The sequence below is a fragment of the Engystomops pustulosus genome, chromosome 2 (genome assembly GCF_040894005.1).
Source record: "Engystomops pustulosus chromosome 2, aEngPut4.maternal, whole genome shotgun sequence".
Taxonomy (NCBI): Eukaryota; Metazoa; Chordata; class Amphibia; order Anura; family Leptodactylidae; genus Engystomops; species Engystomops pustulosus.
In genome coordinates, this window is record NC_092412.1 from 109,681,233 (window position 1) to 109,695,312 (window position 14,080).

Here is a 14,080-nt window from a genome sequence, read left to right on the forward strand (position 1 = left end):
GTAAAGGAGGTTTTATGGTTGTGGTTGATGGGTCGATATTTAGACACTACAAACACTTTCATAAAAACAGAAAAAGATTGGCAGTATTTTTAAACCTTGATATCACAATTTTTTCTTGGTATAAAACACTGGGGTTGCTCATGCAGAACATGCAGAAGAAGCATCTGGCTAATCCGTTCTCTGCCCCTTTATGGATGACCCCTTCTGGGAAAATCATGGCTTCACAATATGGTTTTCCATGCTATGGCACCTGTGTCATTTGTATTCTCTTTCATTGTCATATGTTCTGATTGAATAATCTTCTGATTATCTTGAACAGATTGTTAATTTAACACTGGTATTGCTTTTTATAGCTTGGCATTTCTGTTGTTGATATTATACATTTACATAGTAATGCATCAACTATTTTATCATTTCTGCCCCAAGAAATATTAAACTTGCAAAGGTGGAAAAAGTTTAGATTTGTTTTTTTTTTTTATAAAAAATTCAGATTAATGATCAAATTCCTTTTGTTGATGTAGGCAAAGAGGTTCAGAGTTATAGATCAACTCCAAAAAAATTCAATATGGCGCTCGTATTTCATAGAAAACAATGTAGGCTTTTTATTTATAAAAATGAATTTAAAAATGTACAAACATTTAAAACAAGAAAAATTTGTATATACAAAAGTGATACGCGTTTCAAGACAAGGACTGGGCTTGTCCTCAGGGCTCCATTTCAGTGCCTACTTCTGTTCTCGCTGTCCTCCACATCATATACATTATATACATTTATCTCCCTTGTATGATACCAGTTTGTATTTTTATTTCTAAAACTAAATTGCCTCTGTTTCATGATATAAGTGGTTGTGGTGGGGTGATTCCACAGTGGTGGATTCCAGCTTTCATACACACCTATCTCTGGTTTATTTTGCCAACCTTACTACTGATCCCTTCCCTCTTCTCCTTGCTCCCTACCCTCTCAGTCAAACACACTTTAACTGAAAGTTCCATTATTGAACTTCATGAAATTGACTTTGAGCATTGCCTTCTTTAATGACAAAAGACTTAATATCCTTGAGAAGAGATTGGATGTTCTATTTTCATAAACATTGTGCTCACATACTGTGCATACAAGAATGCATTTTAAAATGGTTCATGTGTCCCCTATTAATAGGCAATACTATCCTATGTCCATTCACAGCACAAAACCACTGAGAAAAACTAAGAGTGTCTCTATATTCATTCACAAATCCACCCCATGTTTACAAGTCTCTGCTTGACAACTTATCCCCTTAACTTCTTGGTGCCTTAAATTCCATCTCTGATTCAGTTCTCTTCTGCTCCTCCTTTCTATATGCACATATTACGGAAATCTCCAAAGATGGTAAGGACCCTCAATTATGTTCAAGCTATATACCCATTTCCCTAATCTACTCTAATAACAAGATATACTCTAAATTTCTCAACAATCAAGTAGCTTTTCTCCTGGGGCCCCGGTTCGCCTGGACCAAGTAGGTCGCAACCAGGCATGCTGAAAACATATTAGAGCCTTATATAACTACCTTGGAGCACAAATCAGGGTAAATGGTTACGGTAACTCCCCCTTCACAATCGGTAACGGGACTAGGCAGGGGCTCTCCCTTTCACCCGAGCAAATACTACAGACACTGAAACAAGCTCCTAAGATTCTCTCACACTGATCATAGATAACCCTTGACTTCCTCCTGGACAACATGGCCACCTTCCTAGCTCCATTGTGGTCTGATACTCCTCTCACTTTCAGATAATTTCTATATACAAATAATTTCTATGAAAAAATGTGTACTGCCTTCTCAACTACAATTAGACCAATTTCAGTGATCTATTCCTTGTATTTAGATAATTGGGCTGAATATGACATAGTTTATGTGGATGGATGGCAAAACATATGACTCAGAGAACTAGGCTAAAATGTTTGAACTGAGCCATAGGTTTTCCATCTCATGTAAAGGACATGAAACTAACGTTTAAATCTTATCTAGATGCTACTGAGTGCCAATAAGACTACATTTAATTTACCCTTCTTGCCCAGCAGAATGTTGGAGATGCAGACAGACCCGGCTACCGTGCTTCACATTTGGTAGGAATGCTCTTTACTCCAAGCAATATGGCCACAAGCTTGATATTGACCCTGCTGCCCTTTTGCTTTCTCTGTTCCCAATTTCTGTTTCCGATATGAGACTTACTGTTGATGCTAACTGTACTGCAGAAAAACATTTATTGGTATGGGGCCTCTTGTCCGATTTCCAGCACTCTCCAACATTTGATAATATAGGAGAATTATTGCCTGCCTATGTATGCTTTTTTTTCAGGCAAGTCACCATGACATTACACATTTTAAAGTAAAGTAGAACACAGCAATACAATAACTAATTTTGGTTAACTACACTGCAAAAAGTGCAACTTATCCCAATTGTATACTTTCAGTCATGTTAACCAGTTCTACATCTTTAAATCCAACAGTCAAGGGGATTTGTTTCCACCGGTAGCGTACATTTATATTCTGAGAGAACTTCTACTTAGACTAGACATTTATCATTAAGGCTGAAATTAATTTTACGTACAGGGGTTTCACCCTTTCAGTATTGAAAAATTGTTTTCCATTTCTTACTTTATTTTTAGGCATCATATTATTTTGCTGTATTCCTGCACCAATCACATCTGGGTATGGTGCTTTTACAGAAGAACTTAATCTTGCAGAAGTTCTGACATGACAGATACCAGATTTTTATATTTATTGCTGACAATACATATGTAGAACCTCATTGCACTAGCAAGTACTTTACAGTGAAAACAGATTTTCTTTTCATATCTAAAAGACATGAATTCAGAATTTTTCTTGTGTTCTGCTCTTCTTTGTCCAGGTTGAATACTTCATAAACAGCTAAATCTCTGGTGACCAAATCATGTCTCCAAAGAGATCCTATGCCAATTTCATTAAGGATCAGGTGCATCGGATCAGCACATATTTCAACAATCTTTGTAGATGTGCCAGCTGCTTATGGGTAGTCCTGGTATGCTTGTTGATCGTATCAGGTTTACTGTGTCCACAATTCCCTAATGGATCCATGTTTGTAATTGAAGATTTAGGAGCAGCTGTACCAAAAATAATCCTCTTAAGCTAAGATACTATAAGCTTTGATAATGAATTTTATCAAAACTTCCTTTATCTTCTGTGTGCCACTGCATTGACACATACCATATATTGTAAATGATATTATCATGTATTTTAGCTCATGTAAATTTAAAGTAAATCTACCAACAGGATGAAGGATTGTAAATCAAGCACACTTACATACAGGTGTGTGCCCCCTCTGACAGGAACTGCTTTTCTTTTAGCTTCTCATGCCCCTGTTTTTACCAAAAAAAATATCATGCACATTAACTTGAGGGGCTCCAACCTCAATTAACAGCTATGGAGCCCAGTGGACGTGCCCAGTTGCCCAATCACTGAGGGATTCGGTGACATCAGTTTTGTCTAGCATAATAGATGTGCCATTTCCTCTGGCCCCTGAGGTACGCTTGCTAGGGATATTGGATGAGGAAGCATGGTAGCATCATATGAGGATATCCTTTTATTTGGCGAGGAAAGTGTTTCCACTACGGTTGATGGCCCTGGGCCTGCCAACATTTTGAATGTGGAGAAAACTCTTTCATTCATCTAAACTGTCTAGTATATAAGGGCAGAGGATGCCCAGAGAAATTTCAAAAGGTGAAACACAATTGCTTCTTTTACAACTCAGATAAGTGCCATGAGACACTAGTGTCCTACTATAAATAAACAAAAGGATGTGTACGGGACGAAATTGTCATGGGTGCCCCTGCGACCCTTGCCTCGGGTCGCAGGTGCATCCTTGTACCTCCATGTGCCACGCTGGACGTCTTACCTCGCCGGGATCCAGCGGCGTCTCCTGTGGCACCTGTGGACCGACCTGGTGGTAACATGCCACAGCAGGTCCAACCCACTTTGCGGAAGTGGTGAAAATCAGGTGCCACTTAGACTCCGGACAAGTCACGGCCGCCCCGGAAGCAACTGTTGGCTGCTCAGCAACAGCGTCCAGTGCATACGACACCTCCCGTTTCTACAGCTTCATGGTCTCCTGCTAAACCGAGGTTGTGTCTATCCATACCCTCCAAATATGACATTGAGGCAAAGTTGTGCAAGGGCTACATTACTCAGTGCTCCCTACATATCGAACTCATGCCTATGCAGTTCGCCACAGAGCGGGCTAAGGGGGCTTTTGTGATCAGTCTTGTTTCTGGAAAAGCCATTGCATGGGCTACTCCCCCCTGGGACAGAAACAATCAAGTCACTGCTATTCTCACTGCGTTGCTCACTGAATTCCGGTCTGCCTTCAAGGAACCTGCCCAGGTGTCTTCAGCTGAGTTCACACTACTGAACCTGCTTCAAGGGGATTCATCTGTTGGTTACTATGCAGTTTGGTTCCGTACTCTGGCCTCTGAGTTAGCCTGGAACGAAGCAGCCCTGATTGCTTTCTGAACAAGTTAAAGACGCGCTGTCTGCTCGTGACTTGCCGTCTACTCTGAGTGGTCTCATCTCATCTGGCCAATCGGATTGATATCCGGTTTGATGAGCGTTCTGAGGAGCAATGTCTGGAACAGCTGCAGACCAGGTCCCGACATTTTTCCCGCCTGGCTACTGTCTTCCAAAGTCCATGGCTGCCCCCTGCAGAGTCTGCTACAGAGGAACCAATGCAGGTAGATGGAGCTCGTCTGACCCCCCCAGGAGCCTTCCAGGGGAAGACAGGAGAATCTCTGCATTTATTGTGCTAGTCCAGAGCACTTTCTAGAGACTTGTTCAGCCCGTCCACATCGTCCTGGAAAACGCCCGCGCCTAGGGTTCATGAGAACCAAGCTTCCCCTCGTCTGAATGTCCCTGTTCTTCTCAGTTTTGGAACAGGCAAACCAGTTCAAGTCTCAGCCTTCCTGGACTCTGGCTCGGCAGGGAACTTCATGGATGCTTCCCTGGTCTCCCAGCATCACTTTCCGGTGGTTCACCTAGAGAAGCCACTGGTTATTTTTTCCATCAGTGGACAGGTTCTCCATGACCCGATCCCGCACCGTATGGAACCTAAGTCTCTGCAAATTGGGGCGTTGCACAAGGAGAGACTGACATTTTATGTACTCCCCCAGTCTACGTCTTCTGTGCTTTTGGGTCTCCCGTGGTTGCAGCAACACGCTCCAGTGCGCGACTGGCAGACTGGGGAAATCCTTCGTTGAGGAGAAGAGTGCCTCTCTCACTGTCTCATGGCTCTCCATCCAGTTCCCTCCATGTCATCTCCAGACTCCTCCAAGCAGCTGGCAGGTCTTCCCGCTTCTCATAAGGACTTTGCCGATGTTTTCTCTGACAAGCAAGCAGAGATTCTGCCCCCACTCGGGCCCTAGGACTGTCCCATTGACCTGTTGCCGGGCACATCTCCACGAGGTCAGGTATACCCGTTATCTGTGCCTGAAACTGCGGCCATGTCGGCCATGCCTACATCAAGGACAATCTGCAGAAGGGATTCATCCGCAAGTCATCTTCCCCTGCCGGTACCGGATTCTTCTTTGTGGCCAAGAAGGATGGCTCTCTTCGCCCATGCATTGACAACTGCTGCCTCAATAAAGTCAGAGTGAAAGACAGTTACCCATTGCCTTTCATCACTGAACTTTTTGATGGACTTCAGGGTGCAAAGGTTTTCACCAAACTGGATCTGCGAGGGGCATAAAACTGCACCCGCATCCGTGAAGGTGATGAGTGGAAGATGGCCTTCAAGACTCGTGACGAACATTTTGAGCTTCTTGTAATGCCCTTTGAACACTGCAATGCACCAGCAGTGTTCCAGGAATTTGTCAACGATATCTTCTGAGACTTGCTCTACACTTGTGTCATCTGGTGTTTTCTCCTGAGCTACAGTCTCATCTGGTCCACAGCCGTTCTTAGGCGCCTAAGGGCCAATCACTTGTATGAAATGCCAGGTTCATCAAAGTGGCCTTCCGTTCCCGTAATACATTATTTCTGACAAGGGTCTACAGATGGATCCTGCCAAGCTGTCTGCTGTGCTTCAGTGGCCTCGCCCAGTGGGTCTACGTGCTATACAGTGATTTCTGGGCTTCGCCAACTATTACCGGCAATTTATTCCACATTTCTCCTCTCGTGTATCTCCTATTGTGGCGCTGACCAAGAAGAACGCCAATCCAAGACTCTGGCTTCCGGTGGCTGAAGAAGCTTTCTCTAAGCTGAAGTTTGCCTTTGTCTCTGCTCCAGTTGTCATACAGCCTGATACTGAGAGACCGTTCCTGCTTGAGGTCGATGACTTATCCATTGGTACTGGAGCCGTTCTCACCCAGAAAGGGCCCAAGGGTCGAACCCTCACCTGCAGCTTCTTCTCTAAAACCCTTTTAGGAATTAATCAATAGGTGATTGCTCATCATCCGGTCTGTATCTATACTGACCACAAGAATCTCCTGTTCCACCAGACCGCTCAGCATATCAATCCTCGACAAGCTAGCTGGTCTTTTTTCTTTTCCCGGTTCAACTTCTTGATTCATTTCCATCCAGCTGAGAAGAACATCAAAGCGGATGCCCTCTCTCGTGGCTCTGATTTTGTTGGGGAAGAACCGGCTCCTCATCATATCATCTCCGGAACTTCTGGTTGTTGCGGCTCTTGCGGACCTACGGCAGCTTCCTCCTGGCAAGATCTATGTCACACCAGCTCTTTGGAAGAGGATACTAACTTGGGGACACTGCTCATGTGGCTGGGCACCCTGAGGTGCTCTCATATCTCGTTACTACTGGTGGTCAGATCTAGTCAAAGACATTCAAGATTTTGTGAGTTCCTGTACTTCCTGTGCCCCTAAAAAGTCTTCTGGTTCTCAGCCAGCAGGTCTGCTCCTGCCGTTGCCGATACCGAGTTGCCAGTGGATTCACATAGCCATGGACTTTATTACAGATCTCCCATCTTTCTCCGGTAATACAGTCATCTGGGTGGTAACGGATAGGCTCTCCAAGATGTCCCACTTTGTGCCTCTGTCTGGTCTGCCGTCAGCTCCACGTCTTGCCAGCTTGTTCTTTCCTCCACATCTTTTGGCTTTGGTTTATTTCCATGTTCTGGTGTTCCTTGTGCAGCCAGCAAGTTAAGCTGGACATCTCTTCTGCCTATTATCCGCAGTATAACAAGTGGAGAGGGTCTGGGCTGCTATCTTTGACACTTTGTCTCTGCTCATCAGGATGATTGGTCTACCCTCTAACCTTTGGCAGAATTTTAATAAAATTCTCTGGACTCTGAATCCCCCTTCTTTGCCGCTCCCCTCTTTGTTGTCTTCAGGCAACATCCAATCGCTACTTCGGGCGTCCGCTTGCACCAAGACCCAGGCCGGCAAGAGACGCAGGCCTCCTCCAGTGTGGCTGTCTTCAAAATATGTCCGGCTGAAGATTACCAGCTACAAGCTTGGTCCTCGCTATCTGGGTCTATTTGAGGTGCTGAAATGCATCAACCCTGTGGCCTACAAACCGCCCCACCAGGCGCATCCCGAACTCCTTCCCTGTTGAAGCCTGTCATCCTGAACTGCTTCTCCCGGCAAGTACCACCTCCAGCTCCTGAGGCAGACTCCTCTGATGAAAAAAAAAGTTAGTACTCACCCTCCGGCACTGACCCCTGATGTCCTCTTCGGTTTCCCTGCCAGGCCGGCAGATGCACAAACTATGACATCAGCAGGTGGCAACACTGCGACGTCATAGTTTCTGTGCAGACAACTTGCATACACAAGCATCTGAATGCCCGGTCGGGACCCAAAGGGGAGAAGAGGGAACCAGGGTTCAGTGCCGGAGGGTGAGTACTAACTTTATTTATTTTATATAGCCGAGTTCTACTTGAGTATGTATAGCAGCTCTTTAAATGCCGCTAGCAAAGTCTGCAGCAGCGTTTAAACCTCAGTGGATGCCTGGATGCATCAGACCCATAACCTTCCTCAGCACTGGCACATGGGAGACCACCATTATTGAAATGCAGGTTTTTAAAATACAGGTTCAGCAGAACTTGAATTTTAACAGGTATGCTAATCACAAGTTATGGCGATTGGAAAATAATGATGGATTTCTGTTTTCCCCCAAAAGGATCTCATTATGCAAATGAAGTTCATTTAAAAAATGTAAATGACCCAGAGCAAAAAGATTTATATGTTATTAAAGTTCTACAATGTTTTTAAATTTACTGCACAGATAGGCTTAATAAAAGTTCAACAGAAGTATATAGGAAAAACTATTAAAAAAAGAGACCTCATATAGCTTTGGTGACCAGAAACTAAGAAAAGTTATAGCTTTTAGAAAGCTTTGATTTAAAAATACTGAAAAATAGCCAAGGAAATACTGTTGAACATCAGTGTGGAGATAAGGGGCCCATTTTCACTTTTTTAGATAATTCACTACACTTCACTTTCAAAAACCCATGGAAACCCATTTTACAATGTATGGGCACATATATCATAAGTCTGGCTTTGTCTATCTGTTTTTATCACATAAAATTGGTAGAAATTTGGGAAATTGGGAAATATGTCAGAGGTGGTTGAGAGCAGAAATGTTCTACTTGCCCATGGCAACCAATCAGAGCTGAGCTATCATTTTCCCACACCAGTTTATTAAACTAAAGCTGAGCTCTTATTGGTTGTCATTAGCAACTAGAACAGTTCCGCTCTCAGACACTTCTAATAACTCACCAGTGTTTGAATATACTGTATGTATAGTCACCCTTACAATAGAAGTGCAATGTAGAAAAGTGTAAATACAGTACTTTAAAAAAGACCTGTTATTATCTTGAGTAAACTAAGTTGATATTTTATATAATAAAAGTATGTAAACTTCTACAGTCTGTTTTCCCCCATAATGGAAATTTTAAATGTGAATGAAAAATGGTGAGAGAATGCAAGATCTTTATTGTGAAGGACTTTTTCATGCAGTTTAAACCAGAAATAAATGAAGCAGATAATAACTCTGAGCAGTTTCTCTCAATTCAGCAAACAGGCACAATCAGAAACAGTTAAAGCTTACCCTAGAAGAACTATCATTAGTTGATTTTAGATTAGTCAGCTACCCAGCTATGAGATGGCTTAAATTGCTAGAACTGTCAGTTCAGATACATTTAATCAGTGAAATCAAGGGAGGAAAATCAATGCCATTTCCCTCTAAGGTTAAAAGTTGCATCAGAAGCTACAGAGAGTAAAGAAAATAAAGAGAGAAATCATTTTTGTACCATTGTTTGAGATGTTCTCACATTGGCTATTGATCATGGACATGGCATTTGTTGTGCTTTCAATGTGCAGGTAACAAGCCAGGCACAGTAGGTCAGTTTCAATGTCATGGACTTCACTTTACACAAGAGTGATGCATTAAACACACAAAGATGTAAAAGTTAATGGCAGGACCCAGGCGGAAAAGGTTAGAGCCAGATAATAAAAAGGTTATGAAGGCAAGGATAACTGAGACAACCTTGGATAATCATCCAGAAGAGCAGTTTAAACCCATTTATCTTGGTAAAAAACAAACTAACTTTCTTTTAGCCACATACTATATAGCTTTTTCATTTTTATGTCTCTTAGGAAATAAAGTTTGTAATGCATAAACTCTCTATTACTCTTTGTGTACTGTACAGCAGTGTGCTGTGTGAGGGCAGTGTAACCTATATGTACAGGAAAACAGACTGCACATAGCTGTGTACTGCCTGTTCTGGAAATGTTGTGTAACCAAAACCACTATTAAAATCCCACAATAGGCTTTGTCTTACACTTTTTGTAGCAAAGAGGTGGTCTACATGTGCATTCACCAACATCTTTGTTGTTTCTTTAACTTTTACAGGTTATACTGGAAAATGATTGTAGCAAGTATAATTAATACTAGTAAGGATGCATTCACACGGCCGTCTGTGGGGATGTATATGCGGCTGCAAATTATATGTCCACAGACTGCAATGGCAGCTCGGTGACGGTATGGTGCCACACATGTGTGGCACCATTCCATGCCTTACAATGGGAAAAGATAGAGCATGCTCTATCTTTTCCCGTGTGTGCGGCTGTGTGCTGCTGTTTTCTATGGAGGGTCACACAGACGTGTGTATATACCCTAAATTGCATAGAAAGCCACTAGAAAGACCTACGTAGACCGAAAAAGCCACAAAGTAGATGCATAGAATGGGAGAGAAATGAAACCCCCTTATATGACTGAAACCCCCTTGTTGTCCTTTTACAGTAACTCACTATTTGTCAGGGAAAATATCAGAAAATATCACTCTCTACAATTTCTTTTTCCATAAATAACCATACCTTTGATCTTGAAAATCCAAAGACTAAATATTCATTTCAAAGAATTTTTGTCTTTGGGGCTAGTTTAAACTGTCTTTAGTAAACACCCAAAATTTATAATTTTGATAGAAAATCAATCAATCAATCAAATTGTGTCAGTAATAATGTTATATTGAAAAGGGAAATCACTTAGCCTATTGCGTTTTTACTTTTATACACAGTAAAAGTTATATATTGTGCATGCACTTAATAAGTATTGCAATGAGATTAAAACTTAGAATTTATTTTATCATCTCCCTTCGACTTTGTCCCTGAAAGCATTAAAGAAGCCAAGTACTTCATTATTTATAATTTACATTAAAGTGACCTACATAACATTAAAGCTCCGATTCTTATACTGTATACTTATATTTCTTCTAATCATTGAAATAGTAAGTGGCCACTCAACAGAAACCTTCTTGCAGCTTAACTGACCAAAGCCCCCTTTTGATGTCATATTAGATTACCTCACTGAAATCCGCCTATTTGATTGAAACCCTCTTGTGATATTGCAGTTGCATATCAAACTGAAATTAGGCTACATTCACATGACATTGTTCCTTCCGTACCGTAGTATGGCTGGCACATGGTGGCGCATGGGAGAAGATGAGGGCTGCTCATCCCCGCCCCTCTCCGTAGCGACATATGGTGCGCTATATTACGAGAAAAGATAGGACATGTCCTATCTTTCTCTCGCACAGCAATCTGCGCCCATTGCCGTCTATGAGGGTTGTATATACGAGTATATACCGAGGCCGCATATACATCCTTCATACAGCAGTGTCAATGTAGAAATCTTCTAGTGAAATCACAGAAATGTACCTAGCTACAACTTCCCTGTTTGACCGCTATAATCATGTAAAATAATTTCAGTCAACAGTAATAATCAGAAGAAATGGCCAATCCATGTGAAAGGGTTAATGAAGTACAGTGTATTTAGGGGAGTTAAGCTGAAGGCCAATGAAAATAATTGCAGAGGCAATGTGGAATTGGTAGATCCACAACAGAAGGACCATAAAAGAGGACAACCTTAGGAAGTAAAACCTGTCCCACTATTATATTTTATTTCTACCTTATGGATACACAATGAGATTATTATTATTGCTCCAGACAATCAGTGCCCCATTGCTATGTATAAAATAGTGGAGATTCTATCATACTATTCAATGTGTACTATGAATTTACCACGAATCACAGAACATGAATGATTATGTATAACTGACAAAATAAGTATAAATAGAACCTGAATACTGAAGAAAAACAAGTCGACAAGTCCTCATCTCAGTAATAAATGATACCCTTAAATATAATGAATTAAAGGCTGGATAACGCATGATTTATGGTGACCTGATTGTTTATGTCTGTCGAATATTAATGAGATTATCATAACAATTCATCTTTATCTCACTATTATTATTGGATGTCAACAAAGATAATCTTCCCACCTGTGTGCTGCATAATGATATGTGAATACGAGTTTGGAATACTGTAAATAAAGCCAGTCTTCTAGAACCTACCTGTGGATTTTTAAAAGTTATAGATGCTGTTTGCCTTCCTTTTCCAAGGGATGATGGACAGAATTGAATGGGGACTTCAGTGGTGGAATTAGATGACATCAAAAGCTGTAGAAAAAAAGTGTAATATTTATTCAGATCACATATTACATTCAGATTACAGATTATAGTAAAATAACACATACTAGCATTATGTTTTTTATGCGTAACCTGTGTGCACTATATAAATAACAAAATTATTATTATTATATTTCTATTACATTTTCTCTATTTACTGAATATTTATTGTAATTAAAGTGTGTATTGCTAAATCAATAGTCACCACAAGGTCAACTGATGCCATATGACATATCTGCAACCATTATTTTTAGAAAAGTTAAATATAGCTTGTTACAGTATTTGAATACTAGTGCTGAATATCTATAAAATTATTTTGCAAGAATTCTTTCAACCAACCTGGTTAATATAATAGGTTAAAGGGGTTGGCCACTTTACCTCATGTTTTTTGTAATGTGTTTGTAAGTGTCCGATCGCTAAAAATTTAATACTAGTTATTCCCAGCGTTTAACTGAAAATAGCACTAAAAAGTCCAAAAGAACCCTTTTTTGCCATTTTGCAACATCTAAAAAATCAAATGGCCCTACAGTCCTCAAAATGGTAGCAATCAAAATGTCTTTTCAACGTCTTTTATTAGCACCAGAGGGTGGCAAAATGAAGAATGTACATGTTTTAATTTTCTAAAGTGTATTTTATACAATAAAACTATAAAAATAAAAATATATACATTTTTTATCCCCATGATCATACAGACCCAAAGAAAAAAAGAGACATGTCATTTCGGGCACAAAGTGAAAACCAAGAAAATGGTGCAAATGCCTTTTCCCACCAATTTCACTGCATTCGGAATTTTTTTCTTGCTTCCCGGTACACGGCACGTAATATTAAATACTGTCACTATGAAATGCAATTTGTTATGCAGAAAACAAGCCCCCACACAGCTGTTTACATGAAAAAATAAAAAAGTTATAGATTTTTGAAGATGGGTGTGAAAAATGAAAACGCAAAAACAAAAAAGGACCTGGTTGTTAATATCCTGCCTCCCACACTTACACACACATTACAAAAAAACATGAGGTAAAGAGGCCAACCCCTTCTGAATTTTAAGCATCTGTAATAGCCTAAGTTACAGTGGAAATTACCCCCTGTGGGGGCAAATGTTTGATCAGAGCTGGACTGAGTCTGATCAGACCCAGTAACGCTAATTAACCCCTGCAGAAGTGACCACTGGGTCTGTAATGTAATGGGTCTGTAATGCTGGCAGCAGTGATGCTCTACTCCTCTCTGTATTACGCTACTTCAGGGTAGTGCTGTGAAGATCGGAGAAGTAGGAATGGTAATATACTACTTCTCACTAGGGTTTCCAGCTGCCTCTGACCGCTAGAGACCCGGCCCTGCTCCCATGATAAGCAAGGGAGCAAAACAAAACTGCAGCAATGTCAAAAGATGTTGCTGCAGACTCGGGACCCATGCTCGCTGATGTCTAATGTCAGTTGCCAGTCAGGACAAGGTAAAAGATTATTCTGGGAATTTGAACTTATGAAACCCATTATGAAACCCATAAAGATATAAATAAATTAATACAACAAAACTTATTGGGGGGCATTTATCATTTTAATTTGGTCTTTGACTATTTTTTGGGGGGGTTTGTCTCATAACATTGTTCTTTTTTTTTTTTTTTTGCATTTTTCACAAAATATGTCACTCTAAGGAGAAATGGATCTTAATAAATTTGGTAGTGTTTTTTGTCCTATTTCTACACCAGATGCCAATGGAGTCATTTTGCTAAAAAACATGTGTGCAAAAACAATGTCATAGACAAAAAACCCAATGATAAATTCCATCGACTGTCATTAATCACAAAATGGAGCTTAACAGCATTGTCATTTTTCGATCTGTAGCTTGTTTATTTTTCCATGTAAAGAGCTGTGCATGGGCTTGTTTTCTGCGTAATAAATTGCAATTCATAGTAACGATATTTAATATTCCATGCCATGTACTGGGAAGCAGGAAAAAAATTCTGAATGCAGTGAAAATGATGAAAAAACCGCATTTGCGCCATATTCATGTGGGCTTGTATTTTATGGCTTTCCCTGTGCACCCCAAATTACATGTCTACTTCATTCTTTGGATCAGTATGATCAGGGAGATAAATTT

At 40.7% G+C, this 14,080-nt stretch overlaps 1 protein-coding gene across 5 annotated transcripts in view; it reads right to left on the reverse strand.

Moving 5' to 3' along the window:
• Nucleotides 1–14,080, reverse strand: part of CFAP47 (cilia and flagella associated protein 47) — a 381,927-nt gene that overhangs the window by 69,487 nt on the left and 298,360 nt on the right. For all 5 annotated transcript variants that reach the window (XM_072135929.1, XM_072135930.1, XM_072135931.1 and 2 more), the window contains exon 56: nucleotides 11,870–11,974. In XM_072135929.1, coding sequence (XP_071992030.1) covers nucleotides 11,870–11,974 — 105 coding nt within the window. The remainder of the gene's footprint in view (nucleotides 1–11,869; nucleotides 11,975–14,080) is intronic.